The following is a 19,992-nucleotide window of genomic DNA, read 5'->3' on the forward strand; positions in this document are numbered from 1 at the left end:
TCAGCAAAGTACGCACATTTAGTGCATAGTAGAAGTATACAAATTGGGATTCAACCTAACACTGTGCCCTAACCAGATGCAGTGCAGTAAGTTCAAGGCACACTCCATTCGTCTAGTAAAACCACCTTTACTGAAATTGGCTATGAACTATTCCTTGAATCAAGTCTCAAACTCGGTTTCCATCTCTGGAGTGAGGGCAGTCTAAGGATAGGATGGGTTATGTTTTATGTGTGGGGTATTTTTGGTTTAAAATGTGTATCTATGACCAAATACATTTTAGTTAACACAGTCACACACATAATAATCTGCCGGCTGACCTGGGATGCCATTTGGGAGCTGTGGTCGTTCCTCATCCTCCTCCTCTTCAGGGACGGCGCTGTCCTTGCGATCCATCTTACTGACAGAGGTGGTTCTCTTTCTTGGAACCTCAGTGCCATAATCATCCTCAAACAGAACCTGGTCCACTAGGTCAGGTTGAATCAAGTTAGGCTCGGCAGGAGGTTTCGGAGTGCCATAGAAGTTACCTGAAGACATGAAGATTAAATTAAACCTTGTTTTAACAGCCTAAGAAATGATTTGATGAATGGGGGTTCATGTATAACGCATTTGCTACATTAGTTTTGATATAACAAGCCCAAGACCTCTGTAGGTATAAGTGATTCAATGAAAAGATAACACTTTTAATCCCAACTTCTCACTTTCTTTTTCCTACCATTTCCTAACATTTGGAGGTGCTTTGAATGTAATTACACTCACCACTGGATTCAGAAATTAAACTTCTCAGACTATCTTCTCATGCAAAAATCAATTCATTAATATGCAACGCAAACAATGGCACAGCCAATCGGTGGAGCAGCATAATGTATTTAAATTAATTTGTAATTTGGTGGTATATATCGGGGTGTGTGCTTGAGTTGAAGTGTTTATGCTTCATTATTCCCTCTTAAATGTAAGACTAGAATCACTCTCAGTATGATTAGGCCAAACCAATGGAAAAGCATCTATTCTAATCAAGCATTCAACCATCACCAGTTATACGGAGATTACTTTAAATTACCCAAATTTGTTGTTTTGTTTGTTCGCACCCTTCATCCTGAATATAAATATGCTGCCCCTAGACATCATTAGCGCCTGCTTAAGAAAAATAGCAGTTTAAGGTCAACACTCATCTTATTTCAATGTAAAAGATAATCGTTTTAATCAGTCGCGAGATTAATCTTTTCGTTTTAACAAATAGAAACTGAAACAAGCACAAGCAATTAACTGTTGACAACTCCGATCACCTCTCATGAATATGCACGAATATATGTTCGCTCATTATCTCGTGTTTTTCTTCATTATACAAACAAGATTCATGACAGTTTCATGACGTAAGGACACTTTTTGTGTTGCCAGCATAAGATTTTGCATACATTATGTGCCTCATGACATCACCATCTCACATTCAGCTTCGAATGGAGCAAGTTTTAAAGACTAAAACCTTCTTAAATAAACCGTGCACTTATTTAGTAGTATAGTAGTCTAAACTCTTTACAACAATAAACTCATTTACAATGATCCCAAAAGATAAAACACTCTCCTTGTCAGCAATAATGACATACTGTATGTGTCATGCTCGGTCTCGTTTTAGATTTACAGTGTCATCTGTCACCATTAACTGTCCCAGTCGAAACACTAGTTGAGAGAAATTTGATTTTGGTGCAAATAAAGTGCAGGTATTTCATAAAGCATTAAATGAAGGAGCACTGGCAGATTGCAGTAGTATGCTACACATAACAAATGCAGAAGAGTAGCACCCATTTTGCATATGGTTTATAAAATGTATAATATTTGCATAGTTACACAATATTTTGAAATTGTAATTAAGAAACTTTCAGAAAACAATAAAAATAACAGCTAACAATTTAAAAGCATTTAATAGTTATTATTTTATTTTACCTTTGGCAAGGAATTAAGCATTGGTAAGTGTCACTCAACAGCCATTTTAAAGTAACATTATGCTCATATAGCAAATATAAAATCTCATATTTCATAATAGGTACAGACACCAAATGGCAAAGTTTGCTTCTTAAATTATATTGCTATAATTGTCAGAGGGATACTGAAAACCTTACTTTACAATTTTACATGCACATATTGTATATTGTATATTTAACAAATAAACTACAATTTTAAATAAACCACATTTTTATCTAATTATATATAGTCACACGCAGAATTCATTGGGGTCAAGTTTAGAATTTTTTATTATTATTATTATTATTTGTAGTGCCCCAGCATTGGATATTGACGAAATTTGGTATGTATCATCAGTGTGCGCTGTTGACCATGCGTACCAGTTTTGTAAAGTTTGGACAATGAACTCACAAGCTACAGGCTGGTTATTCATTATGGGCCATGACTAAAAACATATTGGCTTACAGTATAAAAATTCAGAATACTTTTTGCAAGGAAAGTATCTAGATTACACACATTACATTCCATGAAAATCAGACAAACGCCAAGACCTAAGGCTCTGACAATTAAAATGTTGGATATCATTAAAACAAAAACAAACAAAATTTCTATATCACTTTTGTTGTGCAAATAATATGCAAATGTCCACGTTTGAGTGGTGGTGGCGTAGTGGCTAAAGCACAGGGCTGTTAATCATAAGGTCCTTGGTTCGAACCCCACGGCCACCACCATTGTGCCCTTGAGCAAGGCACTTAACTCCAGGTTGTTCCAGGGGGATTGTCCCTGTAATAATTGCACTGTAAGTCGCTTTGGATAAAAGCGTCTGCCAAATGCATAAATGTAAATGTATATGTTTTAAGAGTGTGCCTAATTTGCATATTTCAAAAACTTGACATTTTATCAGCATTTTCACCAGTACTACATCTCCTTAACAAACCAATGTTTAATTCAAAAGTTCATCAGTTCCATTTATTTGGGATTAAAAGTGTTCCATTTAATGCAACACTCCATTTATGTTTACAGATCGCTTCCATTGAGATTCTATGTGTGTCTTTGCTTTCAACGAGCCGTAAATCTTTATTGATCAGGATCAACTCTTAATTCAACCAAACTTCTAAAACAGGATTATGTTAAAAGCTGCCTTGAGGTCTATAAATGTATCAACACTACTGGAATGAAGGAAAGAGCAAGGCCTAGCGTCTGTTTGCTATTGCTCAAGACTGGCACAGAGACAATATGTTGTACAATGGAGAATCTAAAAGAACACTACCAACTTCATTACAGACAGACAGAGAGACAGACAGACAGACAGACAGGACGGACAGACAGATGGACAGACAGACAGACAGACGGACAGAGAGATGGACCGGTCATTAACTAAATAAAGGTCATAATAAATCATAAATTGTATGAGCTTTTCCACTATTGGGCTGAATGATTGCCGCTGCTGAACCAAGTACTGTAGTTCTGTATCAATCCGGGCTTACTGACAAGTTTACTGTATCTTTTTCCATTGTGGTGCTACAAAATCAGCATTAGAACGCTCTGATTGGTCAAGTGAGTCTCCACATCACTTAAGCCATTCCACCTGCATGGTGCTCTGTCCTGAGTATGTTTAGCTAACCGTGCTGAAAATCCAGGTTGTGTTCAAGTGGAATTACTACTGAAACCGTTCGGCCTGATAGTGGAAAAACGGCTATAGTTTTTAAATCATTGTGACCTAGAATTTCATCATGGATTTATATCTCCCCATTTTCTGCCACCTCAAACAAAACTCTTGATTCCTTATCCTAAGAGTTAGTCCTATGCCATATTTGAGCTTCTCCAGTCAATGTCACATTTTACAGGGAACAGACTGAGAAATGTACATTCCTTGTGTGCCTTTTTTAGCAGTTAACCTCAAAGCTCCGAAAAGCATGTTTGCACGGTGTAAACCTGTTCTATCTGACTCACTGCCTGTAAGATTTGGAGGCTAAATCCATCACACATTTTTGAGGTTGCACTTAGTCATGAGATTTTTTATTACATTTTTGGGGAAAAGATGAATGCCCTGAGTTGTTGGTGACAGTTTTTAACACTCAAGAAACTAACACTAATTTCAAAGTTTAAACTAGATTTGCATTTCCCTATGGAAACAGCAGTATTTGCAAGGCAGCAAAGGAATCATGTTTAGGTATTAGGTAAGTTTCGATTTTAGGTTTTGACTAAATCCGACTAGAGGCGCTCTGCTACTGTCATGCCTCTCAGCATGTGTCTTGTTTTTTGTCAGCTAAGCACAAGAATCAACATGGTCTTTGCAGTGTAAAGGAGGCTATTGATTATTATATACATGTAAGAAAGACTAATAACAATTCAGTATACAAATAGATGCACGAAAGACAACCAACCTATACTCAGAATGCAACTATTACAAAAATGTCATCACTGGTGTCGTCACATCAACAAATTACATTTGTGATCAGATTTTCAAAAGCTATGGTCAGTTTTGCATCTCATCAATAATGTTAGGCCATCCAGCTTTAGGAATGCTAACTATAACAAACAATATATCCAGTCGGAGAACTTGCGTAATAAAATTGTGCATGTGTGTATGTTCAATAAAGTTCACATTTTTACAAAACTGTGTTTTAAGTGGTATAAGTTATACAGTGTATTTTAATTACAGAACATTGTGGAGGAAAATGAGAAAGAGAAGGAAAAGGAAGGGAATGAGGGAAAGGAAGAGAATGAACAGGAGATGAAGGAGGACAAGAAAACAAGAGAAGGAAAAGGGAGAGGAGGAGGCAAAGGAGAAAGAGGAGGAAAAGGAAGATGACGAGAATGAGGAGGAGATAAAGATTAAAGGAAGGAGGAAGAAAATGAACAGAAGATAGAAAGAAAAGGAAGACAATGAGGAAGAGAAGGAAAAGGAAGAGAAAGGAATAGGAGGAAGAAGTAAAAGTAAGAGGACAAAGATCAAAAGGAAAAGGGAAGAGGAAGAAGAAAATGAACCAGACATAGAATGATAAGAAAGAAAAGACAAGGAAGGGGAAAAGGAAAAATAAGAAAACGACAGGAAAGAAATGAAGGAATAGGAGGGGGTGGAGGAAAAGAAGAAAGAGAAGGAAAGTAGAGAGGAGGAGGAAAAGAAAGACAATGAGGAAGAGAAGGAAAATGAAAAAGGAAGAGGAAAAAGAGAAAGAAGTCAAATGAGAAGGACAAGGAAGAGGTGGAGAAGGAAAAAGGTAGAGGCAAGGCAGAAAGAGAAGGAAGAGGAGGAAAGAGTATAAGGAAGAAGAATAGGAATAGGACAAGGAAGAACAGGAGGAAAAGGAAAAGAAGAAAGAAAGGAAAGGAAGAGGATGATGAAGAATTAGAGAAGGATAAAGGAAGATGACAGTAGGAACTTGAAGGAAGAGGGGAAGAAGGAAAAGTTGGAGGAGGATAAGAAGAATATTTGAGGAATATCAATATGTAGCTACCTTGCAAGCATTATAAATAACCTTAGATCAAATCTATTTGTGCGATTGCTTCATACCATCATATGTTCCACTCTCCAGCAGCAAACCACTTTCTTCCAATATACGAAAATCCCCCACGCTGATAAAATTGTAGTCCACTCCAGGTACTTCCGCCTCTCTGGGCAGCCGTGTGGTACCTTCCAATAAAATAAACACAATTAGAGACAGTGAACTAGAACTAAATATCATCAGGGTTGGGACGGTTACTTTTAAAATGTATTCCACTAAAGATTACATAATACATGCAGTGTTGTTTCTTAAACGAGTTAAAGCAAATTTACCTAATATCAAAGGTCTTACTACAGAGAGAATGAGAGAGAGAGAGAGAGAGAGAGAGAGAGAGAGAGAGAGAGAGAGATCTAACTTATGATCTAATGTGGATTGTCTTGATAAAAAAATATGATTGTGTCTGGTAACATGTGCATGTACAAAGGCAAGAAATATCATTTTTAGCTTAGCATATAGCACAAGGTTTATTTCTATTTCTTCTGCTCCAAACATTCTTCAAACTAACTTCTCTGTCTGCTCATACATACATCATAAGAAAGTGTTTCACCGCTGTTCAAATGCTCTTTGGATCTCATCATTTTTATGTATAAATGTTTTCCATCTGAAAGAACTAAATATTAAATGAAACAAATGACAATAAAATGCAAAGTAATCTATTCAGTAATCAAAATACTTTTTTAATGTAACTGTATTCTGATTACCAACTAATTAAATTGTAACTCTAGTGGAATATAGTAAAAAATATAATATTTTGTATTTTAAATATGTAATCCTGTTACATGTATTCTGTTACTACCCAACCCTGTATATCATACATCCACAACCCCCTTTTTAAATGAGTATTCCCTGGCTATATTTCATCAGTTCATTTCGGAAACAAGTGCACTCCATTATGTCTTGCCAAGCTGTAAATGGAACTGATCCCAGGTTTCAACAAATGAGATAAAAAAAAAGGGATTTAGAACCAGAACTGAGAAACTAGCAAAAGATGGAAAGATGGCAAAAATGTGTTTTTTGCCCATTTGTGAGGTTTTTAAGGATTAAAAAGCATGTCCATGTACGTAATCTCAGAGAAAATGCTTTGGAGACAGAGAGAGAGAGAAGTTAATTAGCCAAACTGAGTAGAACAGGGACATATTACATCACATCTGAACATATCATATGCTATTTAGTGTAAGTCAAGCAAAGTGTAGTCACATATTGCACCGTTCACAGGGGAAACGATGATACAGAGAAAGGATGTGCACAGACTGCATTAAATTAGATTAGATTTGTTCTCTGAATCATTTAGAATTTTTATAAAAGTGTGTGTCATGCAGTGTAGTTAGCTTGAAAAATATATATTGCTTTCTCTCTTTTCAGTTTCTATTCACATACAGTCAACTTTATTGAGTTCCCAGACTCTACAAAACCTCTTAAAAATGAAAACCTAAAAATACAAATTCTGCAATTATTTACTCACATAACACAGACTGAGACATTTTGCAGAAGGTCTAAACTGTTCATTACAATGAAAATTAATAGGGACTGGGGCTATAGAGCTCCAAAAATGCAAAAAAAAATAAATAAATAAACAACAAAAAAAAACTAAAGAAGAAGAAAATGTAGTCACAAGAGCAGTCTTTACAACTCGAGCACTATGACAAAAATGTCCTAAAGATCCTTAATAGATCTGCCTATATATGATTACATTTGTATCCCTTAATCATTGTAAATATGTGTGGCTTTTGTGTTTATGTCTGTTTTAGTGTATCTCTGTGTGTGTTTGCTTAATAATATAGAGTATAAACTGTACATTTTTGGACCTAATTTCAGAGGTGGGTTGTTTAGCAGCAAAATCCTCATGAGAGACATCCGAGGGTGGCATTTCTTGTGAATAAAAGACCAAAATAAAAGATGACATTTCTTGGCTCTGTTCATGTGTGTGCTGGAAAATGCCACAAAGCTCTACTGTCACCAACTGAAATGCCAGAGCCAAGAGTCTGCAGAGACTTAAAGAGCAAATAATTTTCAAACTGGCTCCTTTACATTTTCCTTGGAGAATTACTGTTTAAATGCCACAAGAAACTGGAACAACAGCACTGGCTCCAGATATGTGGATTTCTACCGGAAAAGTTAAAAGGGGTTCAAATGTCCAAGATCCCTAAAAATGGTTAAGAGAGGAGAGGCCATGGCCAAATCTGACAGCATTCCATACATCTCCTCTAGATACTGTAAGTTGACACAAGGGCAAGGCTGTACATCATGACATGTAATTCTATGAGATGACAAATTTTAACCCACTTGCACGACTGCGAAAAGTGTCAATTACACATACGAGGAGCATTGCGTCAATGAGTCTGATGTCTGCTTGGCAATTGCCAATATTCTGTCTATGCTGTGTGCTGGTCTCGCATAACAGTCTGTGAACAAAAATATTATAAATGTATAATTACTCATATAAGTTTGTAATAAATAATTTAAAAAAAATTGTAAACTTCGATCATGTTCTCATTTTTGCTCATTCAATTTATTTTGTGCAAATTACTTTTTTGTTTCATTAGCTGGGACCTGCACGGGGGTGGTCACAGAGGAACAAGCATGTCATACGCCCAAGTAGGGGTGTGCAAGGAAGCCATTATTTGTATTTGCATCTGTCTCTGTAAACAATAGAAAAATTCTCATCAAGAATAATATTTTTAACCTAATATAAAATTAGGTAAAAAATGTGGGAGGGGCTTATACCGGAAGTGCATCTAAATTAAATGAAACACCCATTTTTAAGTATTACTCTTACATTTATAGTTTATATTAATAAAATATGCCTTGTTTATGCCTTTTCATAATAATAGCCTAATAATAATTATTATTATTATTTTTACAATTATTACATACAGTATATTATTTACAAAAATATATTTTTTTCTTACCAGGAGAAGCTGAATTTGTTGGGTATAACTGTGGAATATGTTGTTGAGAATACAACTCTGAAGGAATCTTATGAAGAAGATGCTGGATAACAAAGCGCTACATACAAACATACCAACAGGAGTGGTGGTGGTGGTGTAGTGGTCTAAAGCACATAACTGGTAAACTGGTAATCAGAAGGTCGCTGGTTCGATCCCCACAGCCACCACCATTGTGTCCTTGAGCAAGGATAATGGCTCTGTAAGTCGCTTTGGATAAAAGCGTCTGCCAAATGCATAAATGTAAATGTAATCATGAGAGTATAAATACGAGAAAAAAAAGGTTGAGCATGTTGACGTTTCTTTTTTTTACATAAGGAGGAATAATCCTAATAGCTGAATACTCTATGGAGCATTTAAACCTTTATATTAACCTTTTTCTTAATAAAGACATAACCAGATAATTTCCTTAATCACTGATATGGACATAAATGTGGTCAATTTTAAAAGACGGATAGACGGGCTCCGACATAAAATCATCAGTTCAGGTGAGGAATTTAACATCACACTCAGGTTTAGCCTATAAATAAATACATACGAATCATGTGTGAATCCTGTGATACATTAACATAGACATTTCAAGATATGGAAAGTGTATATGATGTCGTATTTTAGTCAATATTTTCAAGTACATAATTTTATCCTTTTCCCGCATGCTTCAGGTTTTTCCGCTTTTCTACTGTTTCAACTGCGTGTATTTTTCAGCACCCATCCATTTCCTCACTTTTTTTCTTTTTCCACTTGACTACATCTCATGTCTCGACTGTGTGCATTTGTTTTCTCCACAAATGATTGCATCAATCTCAAACATCTGCTGATTAGGAACCACTTTGCATATAACCACGGACAATGCATCTATGTGAACTTCTGCAGTTAATCCAGGATGGACTTCAAAGACATTAGTCATTCATGTTAAAGTTCATAAAATAAATAAATAAATAACATTTAAACACTGGACCTTAACACTTACAATACTAATCTTAAAGCATGACCTGCACTGCACATAAACAGCTAATACTGGCATTATATTCATGCTGATAAGCTGGAGGTGAACTGGCCCTCACAGTTTCTCCCAAGGTCATTTTTCTCCATTAACCAACATCTTATGGAGTTTTGCGTTCCTTGCCACAGTCACCTTGGGTTTGCTCACAGGGGTTCTAAATACAATTATTATTTAGTTATCTATTTTTATACACAATTTACAATCATATTTAATAAAACTACACAATGATGACTCTAAGACTATACAGATATTACAGTTACATTTTTTGATAATGATTTTCTGTAAATCTGCTTTGAAACAATGTGTGTTGTGAAAAGCGCTATACAAATAAAAACTTGAAATGACTTTGTAAATCAGTCAATGGAAGAGAGGCGGCGAGAACCGGCTTGACGATACAAATCATATTTTAATAATAAACTGAAACAAACACAACTCTCAGAGCCTTGATTAGCTTGATAAGGGACCAGGTGTGTATGAGCACGACACGGCCCCCGCCCTCCGCCCTGCCACAGACTTGTTTAAATTGTCATTCTTACAATTTAGGGTTTGTTGACATTTCATCTTCATGGCAATGAAGTTGTAAAATTGGCTATAACTTTACACAGAGAAGGTTAGTAAGTGATTTTATCACACTAAACTCAAGTTAACATGCATGTTGTTAACAACATGTTGCTTTAGTATTTTAACGTAAAAAAATGAGCCCCTATTCATTTCCATTGTAAGTGCTTCACAGTAACCCTGTGATGCGGCAGGTTTGTTTGTGAGCAGGTAACGTAATAACATAGCCAGTTACGTTGTTCGACTCTCAAGTCAGTGGAAACCGTAGCCCGGCTCTGAAAGAGGTCCGCATAATCCCCCCCCCCCCCCGGGCAAGTTCCAGATCTGCAGCATTTAGAGGAAAAGGGATACGAGTGGCACCTTAGGCTGCTTTTACGTTCCCTCAATCGAAGGACCTTTTAAGAGCCTTTGTACATACCTTCACATAGCAGCTTTGTGACTGCAACACCGGAGGCCTTCTCTTCATCCATCTCTTTTTTCTCTTTACACTCCTTTGCATTCCCCTTACACTAATGTTTCAGGCTCCTCTCATTATTTACTGATTAACTTAAAGACAGAGAGAAAGAGAGGGAGAAGCAACTAGGCCAAACACACAGTGACCTAAGGACAATAGATGAGGATGCAATGCTCAAATCATTGGCTTCCACAGAAAGTTGCTTTCTTTATTTCATTTTGTATTGTCTAAAATGGGTACATTTCCATTAACATCAAAGAGAAGAGTAATTCTTCATTCTTACAGGGAAATTATCGATAATTCTTGCCATTTAGCTTCAGAAAAAACTGTGCTAATCAAAATGTTGAACATTACTTTAAAAGTATTAAACGTTGGAATGTAATGTTTATGCTACGTACATGAATAATATTTCAAATTGTGTGGCGTCTTGGGGAGAGGTATGCTATAATAATTTATTTATTTTTTTTAAGCAATCAGACTTTGCCTGGAAAAAGAAATGGCAAAAAAACTAATATCCTAACATTGAAGAAGGGACCTGAGCCATAACGACAGAATATCATAGAGACATGGGGGTATTTTTTATTTGATTGGGCCTGTAAGCACCAACTTTTGGACCACCCAACCAGCAACTGCAAAACCCTAGCATCATGGGGGGAGTTTAGCACAGGCAAGTACCACTCACATTTTCTTATGAAAATTAAACAACTAGTGTTGCGTTTAATGTTTCATATTCTTTCAATGTTTCTGATAAGTTTCGATAGTCAATTTCAGTTTAGCTATTCAACATACCTTCAGTGGTATGCATTTGTATTTTAATAACAAATTCCTTTTCCATTTTTAGACTACCATTTTGACACATTTGTCACTGTCACATGTCAAATTACACTAAATAAGGAACAATGAATTACCTAAAAATCGAGCAAGCAGAGTGCTACTGGGTGTATAAAAAATGTGCTCCAGAAATCCACTCGACACCTCTTAGAAAACAGTGTGCAGGACAAATAATTCACGCTGCGCATCACAGAAGAGAGTTAGTGGTCTGCTGCAGTAGGCCAGACAAACGGGAGAGATTTTTGCCTGAGGATAAGCTCTGTCTCCCCAGTTTAAACTAATACAGACACCAGTCACAAAAATGGGCATGGGGTTCATTCCAGTCACCAAATGAGAAAAGACTGAGAGTTGGAGTTGAAATAACTAGACTGGTGGAGAAAGAGTATATCCCAAATCACTATTTAACAGAATCTATAACATTATAATAATATAATATAATTTATATATATGTGTGTAACTCAGCAAAAAAGAAACATCCCTTTTTCAGGACACTGTATTTGTGTAATGATAATTTTGTAAAAATTCAAATAACTTTACAGATCTTTATTGTAAAGGGTTTAAACAATGTTTGCCATGCTTGATCAATGAACCATAAACAATTAATGAACATGCACCTGTGGAACGTGGTTAAGACACTAACAGCTTACAGAAGGTAGGCAATTAAGGTCACAGTTATAAAAACGTCTGCTCATCTGCATGAACCTGCATTAGGCATGCTGCATGGAGGCATGAGGACTGCAGATGAGGCCAGGGCAATAAATTGCAATGTCCATACAGTGAGACGCCTAATTGATAGTTCATACACTGCAATCGTTGCTCACGGGAGTGAGCTCCGATTTGCCCACGATTTCAGGCTTTTGTCGGCGATCTCCACAAAACTGTCTGCTTGCGAAAATCGGCATAAAGGCTCATCCTGACATGACCCTTGAGCATGACAATGCCACCAGCCATACTGCTCATTCTGTGCATGATTTCCTGTAAAACAGGTATGTCAGTGTAATGACATGACCAGCGAAGAGCCCAGATCTCAAATCCATTGAGCGCGTCTGGGACCTGTTGGATCGGAGGGTGAGGGCTAGGGCCATTCCGCCCAGAAATGTCCCGGAACTTGCAAGTGCCTTGGTGGAAGAGTGGGGTAACATCTCACAGCAAGAACTGGCAAATCTCGTGCAGTCCATGAGGAGGAGATGCACTGTTGTACTTAATGCAGCTAGTGGCCACACCAGATACTGACTGTTACTTTTGATTTTGACCCCCCGTTTGTTCAGGGACACATTACACCATTTCTGTTAGTCACATGTTGTAACGTTTGAATAACGAGGCTGACGAGGAGATGCGGATCCAAACGCAGTTTGAGTTTATTTAATCAGAAAACACAAAATGAACAAAAGAACAACCCACGATGGGGAAAAGAAACATAAACTAGTTAAGGTAACCACGGTAGAGACAAACAGGGAACAAGGGAGAGAAGCACACATCAGACTAACATCAAACAACGATCGACCAAGACTGAACAAAGACACAGGGTATAAATACACAAACATGGGAAAAGGGGCCAATGAAAGAACAGAACTCAAACAAGATAACAAGGTGATTAACAGAAACCAAAGGCAAATTAACAAGGGCAGGTGTAAACAATGAACAGTGAACACGAACGCTAACAGAGGACTGTGGAGTTAAATAAGGGACTAAAGTGAAAACTAAGAAATACCAAAAGTGACAAAATTACAAACAAAGGGCAACAGAGGGACAAGACAGGGTAACCGTTACATAGCCCCCCCCCTTAAGGATCGGATACCAGACGATCCTTAATAACACACAACAAAAGACAAAAATCCATAAGAACAACATGAGGGCACCAGGGGCAAACAGACAGTCCAAGTGAGCACATGGGCAGACAGGCAGACCAGGGGGGAACACTGGGCAGGCAGGAAGTCCGGGGGCAGACAGGCAGACCAGGGGGGGCACAAGAACAAGGAGGCAGTCCAAGGGGCACAGAGGGCAGGCAGGAAGTCCAGGGGGGGGCCACGAGGGGAAATGAGACAGTCCACGGGGGCACAAAGGGAGATGCGACAGTCCACGGGGGGCACAAAGGGAGATGAGACAGTCCACGGGGGCACAAGGGACAACCAGGCAGTCCATGGGGGCACAAAGGGACAGGTTTAGGAGGCCGGGGTGGTATCGACCGGGCGGGGTCAGGTTTCAGTGGTCTGGGAGCTGGCCACAGGGTAAGGACAGGTTTGGGGGACCAGGGAGGAGGCCAATGGACAGGGACTGGGTCAGGAGGCCTGGGTGGAGGCCACCGGACAGGGACTGGGTCAGGGGGCCTGGGAAGAGGCCACGGGACTGGGACTGGGTCAGGAGGTCTGGGAAGAGGCCACAGGACAGAGGCTGGCAGAGCCATGTGAGGCGGAGCCAAGGAGGACTTCGGAGGCGGAGCCATAGAAGACTTAGGAGGCGGCGCCAAAGGAGGCTTAGGCAGGGCCATGGCAGACTCAGGTGGTAAGGCCTTGGGCAGGTCAGGAGGCGGAACAGTGTTGGGCGGAGCCAAAAGAGGCGATGGTGTAGAAGGCTCAGAAGGCGGAGCCACTGGAGGTGGAGCCGAAGGTGGCGAGGGCGAAGAAGGCTCTGAAGACGGAGCCAATGGAGGCTTCAGGGGCGGAGCCGGGAGAGGCTCGGGAGGCTCCGGAGGAGGAATTGAAGGAGGTTCAGGAGGCGGAGCCGAAGGAGGCGAGGGCGATGAAGGCTCTGAAGACGGAGCCAATGGAGGCTTCGGAGGCGGAGCCGGGAGAGGCTCGGGAGGCTCAGGAGGTGGAGCTGAAAGAGGCTCAGGAGGCGGAGCCGAGGTAGGCGGCACCGTGGGAGGCTCTAGGAGCGGAGACCAGGAAGACTCTGGAGTCTCTGGGGGTAGAGACGTAGGAGGCTCTGAGGGTGGAGCCGCCAAAAGCTTGAGTGGCTTGAGAGGCGGTGCCGGAGGAGGCTCGGGAGGTGGAGCCATAGGAGGCTCTGAGGGCGGAGCCGCCGAAGGCTTGAGTGGCTCGAGCGGCGGAGCCGTAGGAGGCTCGGGTGGCGGAGCCATAGGAGGCTCGGGAGGCTCTGAGGGTGGGGCCGTCGAAGGCTTGAGTGGCTCGAGAGGTGGAGCCGTAGGAGGCTCAAGAGGCTCTGGGGCGGAGCCGTCAAAGGCTTGAGTGGATCGAGAGGCGGAGCAATCGGAGGCTCTGGAGGCGGAGCCGTAGAAGGCTCTGGGGGTGGAACCGCAGGAGGCCCCGTAGGCGGAGCTGCAGGAGGCTCGAGAGGCTCTGGGGGCGGAGCCGTAGGAGGCTCAAGAGGCTCTGGGGGCGGAGCCGTAGGAGACTTGGGGGGCGGAGCCCTGGAAGGCTCGAGAGGCTTGAGGGGCGGAGCCCTGGCAGGCTCGAGAGGTTCAGGAGGCGGAGCCCTGGAAGGCTCGAGAGGTTCGAGAGGCGGAGCCCTGGGAGGCTCGAGAGGCTTGAGGGGCGGAGCCCTGGCAGGCTCGAGAGGCTTGAGGGGCGGAGCCCAGGCAGGCTCGAGAGGCTTGAGAGACGGAGTCCTGGAAGACTCGAGAGACTTGAGGGGCGGAGCCCTGGAAGGCTTGAGAGGCGGAGTTCTGGGGAGCTCAGGGGGCGGAGCTCTGGAAAGCTTGGGAGGCTTGAGAGACGGAGTCCTGGAAGACTCGAGAGACTTGAGGGGCGGAGCCCTGGAAGGCTTGAGGGGCTTGAGAGGCGGAGCTCTGGGAAGCTCGGAGAGCGGAGCTCTGGAAAGCTCGGGAGGCTTGAGAGGCGGAGCCCTAGGAGGCTTGAGAGGCTTGAGGGGCGGACCCCTGGTAGGCTCGAGAGGCTTGAGAGGCGCAGCCCTGGAAGGCTCGAGAGGCTTGAGAGGCGGAGCTCTGTAAAGCTCGGGAGGCGGAGCTCTGGAAAGCTCGGGAGGCGGAGCTCTGGAAAGCTCGGGAAACTCGGAAGGCGGAGCTCTGGAAAGCTCGGGAAACTCGGAAGGCGGAGCTCTGGTAAGCTCGGGAAACTCGGAAGGCGGAGCTCTGGAAAGCTCGGGAAACTCGGATGGCGGAGCTCTGGAAAGCTCGGAAACTCGGATGGCAGAGCTCTGGAAAGCTCGGAAACTCGGATGGCTGAGCTCTGGAAAGCTCGGAAACTCGGATGGCGGAGCTCTGGAAAGCTCGGAAACTCGGATGGCTGAGCTCTGGAAAGCTCGGGAAACTCGGATGGCTGAGCTCTAGAAAGCTCGGGAAACTCGGATGGCGGAGCTCTGGAAAGCTCGGGAAACTCGGATGGCGGAGCTCTGGAAAGCTCGGGAAACTCGGATGGCTGAGCTCTAGAAAGCTCGGGAAACTCGGATGGCGGAGCTCTGGAAAACTCGGGAAACTCGGATGGCTGAGCTCTGGAAAGCTCGGGAGGAGGAGCCCTGGAAGACCCGAGAGGTGCTGGCTCTAGGATGGGCACGACCACTGGCGCTGGCTCTTGGGCGGTCACGGTTACTGGCACTGGCTCTTTGACGGTCATGGCTTCGGGCTCTGGCTCTTGGACGATCGAGGCTACTGGCACTGGCTCTTGGACGGTCACGGCTACTGGCGCTGGCTCAGGGACGGTTGAGGCCGCAGGCGCTGGCTCAGGGACGGTCGAGGCCGCAGGCGCTGGCTCAGGGACGGTCGAGGCCGCAGGCGCTGGCTCAGGGACGGTCGAGGCCGCAGGCGCTGGCTCAGGGACGGTCGAGGCTACAGGCGCTGGCTCAGGGACGGTCGAGGCTACAGGCGCTGGCTCAAGGACGGTCGAGGCTACAGGCGCTGGCTCAGGGACGGTCGAGGCTACAGGCGCTGGCTCACTGACGTTTGAGGCTACAGGCGCTGGCTCACTGACGTTTGAGGCTACAGGCGCTGGCTCACTGACGTTTGAGGCTACAGGCGCTGGCTCACTGACGTCCGAGGCTACAAGCACTGGCTGGGTTGCCGTGGTAAGCGCCGGCTTGGGTTCGCTGGGCACTGAGGGCAGAGCCAAGGGGGGTTCAGAGCATGGGGCTGTGGCAGGCGGTGGCTGGAGTGCAGAGACCTCTCCCTTTCTCCTCTTCCTCCGGGCTGATGCGACTGGCGAAGCTGGGATGTTGTTCCTGGTCGGCGTGGCTTCAGGTTCGCTGACCGTGGCTGGCAAGGGCTCAGGCTCGCTGACCGCGGTTGACGAGGGCTCAGGCTTGCTGACGGTAGAGGCCGTAGGCGCTGGTTCGCTCACTGTGACATGCGTGGCCGCTGGCTCGCTCACTGTGACATGCGTGGCAGCTGGCTCGCTCACCGGGGCAGGCGTGGGCTCTGGCTCGCAGACCGGGCAGGCGTGGGCCGGAGGCGGAAGCCTGTCTTCTCCTCCTCCTCGGGCAGACGAAGAGGACCGCGCTGGCTCGTTGACTGGCGTGAAAGGACGAACCACGGGTGAATGGAGGGTCAATACTGCGGGAGGCGCTACGGGGTTCTCCTCGAGGATGTCCACTGTTAAGGGAGAACCGCAGATCTGTAGGGTCTCCTCAACGAACGCCGGAGCGTCCAGTCGCGCGTTGGCGGTGGCAGCCGCTCCTTCAGCCCGTCACTAAGGTTGCCTCGGAAGAAGACCACCAGGGAGAAATTAGGGAAGTCTGAAACGTTTGCCAGAACCAGAAAGTCGTGGATGTGATCTTCTATAGGTCGGTCCCCTTGCTTCAGGCTGAGCAGTTCATAGTTCAGCCCGAAAAACTGCTGGATCCATTGTGCGGTCGATCGTTCTGTAACGTTTGAATAACGAGGCTGACGAGGAGATGCGGATCCAAACGCAGTTTGAGTTTATTTAATCAGAAAACACAAAATGAACAAAAGAACAACCCACGATGGGGAAAAGAAACATAAACTAGTTAAGGTAACCACGGTAGAGACAAACAGGGAACAAGGGAGAGAAGCACACATCAGACTAACATCAAACAACGATCGACCAAGACTGAACAAAGACACGGGGTATAAATACACAAACATGGGAAAAGGGGCCAATGAAAGAACAGAACTCAAACAAGATAACAAGGTGATTAACAGAAACCAAAGGCAAATTAACAAGGGCAGGTGTAAACAATGAACAGTGAACACGAACGCTAACAGAGGACTGTGGAGTTAAATAAGGGACTAAAGTGAAAACTAAGAAATACCAAAAGTGACAAAATTACAAACAAAGGGCAACAGAGGGACAAGACAGGGTAACCGTTACACATGTCTGTGAAACATATATAAAAGATTGCTTGGTAATACATTTTTTTATAAGTATGCTCTTAAAACTTCTGCCCCCTCAGCTGGAACATTTATCTACATTGGTTAAACTTCAATATCCTGTTTAGGAGCAGATGGCACGTTCACCTGATTTGGTTCATTTGCGACCGACATGTCTTAGGTGTTTAATATTTTTATGTTCATACAAAAATGTACACATGTTAAGTTTGCTGAAAATAAAAGCAGTTGAAAGTGAGAGGACGTTTCTTTTTTTGCTGAGTTTATATATATTATATTATATTATATTATAATATAATTATTTGACTGCAGTAATACATTTCTCTCTTTTTTTCCCCATCTTTTGGAAAGTTGTGTATACTTAATAGTGGATATTAATTTGCTGTGGTCTCCCATTCACCGCTATAAATGTTTACCCTAGTAAGTTTACTTCCATGTTCAAACACAGAAGTGTGAAGTGTCCACTGGCTGTTTCCAGGCAAACGATTTTCTACATAGCTGTGTTAGTTTTTTGTTTCTTATCACTCTGAACCTCTTTCTTGTCACATAATAAAATACTGTAATTTCTCCTCAAATCATTATTTCATGTCCATTTACTTATTTGGAAAGTTTCCCTGTATTAAACAGTTTGCATCGAGTCCTGATCACCCTGCTGGTGTTTATATTATGAAAATGAATGACTGTCTGACTGTACGTTATCCCTAACTTATTACACAGGTGTCTGGAATAGTTGATTCTGATTGGTCAATGGCGCCATCTAGTGGTCTGATATTTCTGAGTAACAACCGCATGTATGGGGATTAAGATGTATCAGACCGGTCATCCGGGTATTGCGAGTCATCTTTCCTACTTCTGGGATCCCTGTGTGATCTCTTACAAGTAAGCTAATATCACCCTTCAGGGTGATACAAGACCCCTCCACTTCACGCTGAGGATAAAACATTGTGTGTACAATTGTGACAGTAAAACACTTTCAAAATGTTTGAAATATGAAAAAAATATATGAAACATAAACTGTATGTATGTGCAAGACTTACATGGAATCGTTCGCAGGTAGAGGTTGTCTCGGATCACTTGCTGTAGTTTGTGGTCAATTGATCCTTTCTGGAACTGCAGGCTAAGATAATGCCTCAAATCAGTGTTCAGCACTTTACCTGCAGAGAAAGAGAGAGACAGACCAAATTTATTGCTCAGAGGTTGCCCTTTCATAGCTCAAAAGCTGTGTTTCATTTAAGCATTATCTTGGTCTGTTTCTCATTAAATAAGGCACTTGTTTACATTCAGTATGGGGTATGGAGCTACAAAATGAATGTAGATGCATAGCTCAGATAATTTGTTTTAGTAGAATTTGAGAACTGTTTGAATTTATATTGAAATTTTGACTTTTGATTGTAATATTAGGCATCTTGGTAAAATTCCTCCCATTCAACCACCTGGCTGTATTCTGGCATGTAATTTCATAAATAATTCAGTTCAAGGAATAAAAAAATGGTTTGTGAATGACGTTTCAAGTTGACTTAAAGCAGGGGTCTCTACTAACTTTCAATTTAATTTCATTGCTGTCTAGGAGAAACAATTGACATGGTATGATCTCATGTGAAGTTTTTATTATTTTTTATAATTTTGTCTGCTTATTGATTTCATAGCGATTTTTTCAACACTATTTTTATCCTCTGAAATAGTTTAAAATGGCTTTCCAATTATCAAAATATATTAATATAATTTATAAAATTTCCCATTGTCTTGGACAAACTGTGAAAGATGTGATAACGATTTGTTTAACTTGCACTTTAAAGACGCAAGAGCAGATAAAAGCTTGTGTTGTCTTTTTATGTGCTACTTAGATAACGATGCTTTTGGGAAACGTGCTGTAACTACTACTTAAGTGCTACTAAACAAACACACACACACACACACACACACACACACACACACTCACACACACACACACACACACACACACACACACACACACACACACACACACACAAACACCCAGCATAAGTTTCTTATAAGCTCTGTTTACTCAGAAAATACAAAAAAAAACACGCTGTTGCTCATAGTTTATGTCAAAAGCGACAGTGGAAAGTGAAACCTAATGAAAACCCTCTGCACAGAACATTTAAAAGCCAAAAACTCCTCACTTTCCCACTTTCTGCCAAACTCCAAAAGATGCAACTCTGGGAGTTCACAAGAGGTTGGAGAAAGAGGCTCTACAGAGGAAGACAGAGGCTGTTTGCTAGTTCTGAGTGAGGGTGGATGAGAAAGGAATGAGAAATAGAGAGACAGTGACACACAAAGAAAAAAGTTTGTGTCCAACAGACTCAAGGAAGGGAAACAAATACAATAAAATGGGTCATATCTAGAGGATCATATGAATTTTCCTTGATCTTTTAAACTAAAACAATGTACTGAGAAAACATCCTATAAGCTTCAGAACTCAAAACTTCCTCGATGCAACAAATAAAAGAGATCTC

The 19,992-nt window shown here is 42.2% G+C and overlaps 1 protein-coding gene across 1 annotated transcript in view; it reads right to left on the reverse strand.

Moving 5' to 3' along the window:
• LOC127654487 (membrane-associated guanylate kinase, WW and PDZ domain-containing protein 3-like) overlaps positions 1–19,992 on the reverse strand; it is a 156,684-nt gene that overhangs the window by 38,552 nt on the left and 98,140 nt on the right. Inside the window, exons 2-4 of the mRNA XM_052141708.1 lie at positions 18,553–18,669; positions 5,474–5,593; positions 318–524 (exon numbers count right to left, since the gene is read on the reverse strand). Of these exons, the coding sequence (XP_051997668.1) occupies positions 318–524; positions 5,474–5,593; positions 18,553–18,669 (444 nt within the window). The remainder of the gene's footprint in view (positions 1–317; positions 525–5,473; positions 5,594–18,552; positions 18,670–19,992) is intronic.

The sequence above is a fragment of the Xyrauchen texanus genome, chromosome 13 (genome assembly GCF_025860055.1).
Source record: "Xyrauchen texanus isolate HMW12.3.18 chromosome 13, RBS_HiC_50CHRs, whole genome shotgun sequence".
Taxonomy (NCBI): Eukaryota; Metazoa; Chordata; class Actinopteri; order Cypriniformes; family Catostomidae; genus Xyrauchen; species Xyrauchen texanus.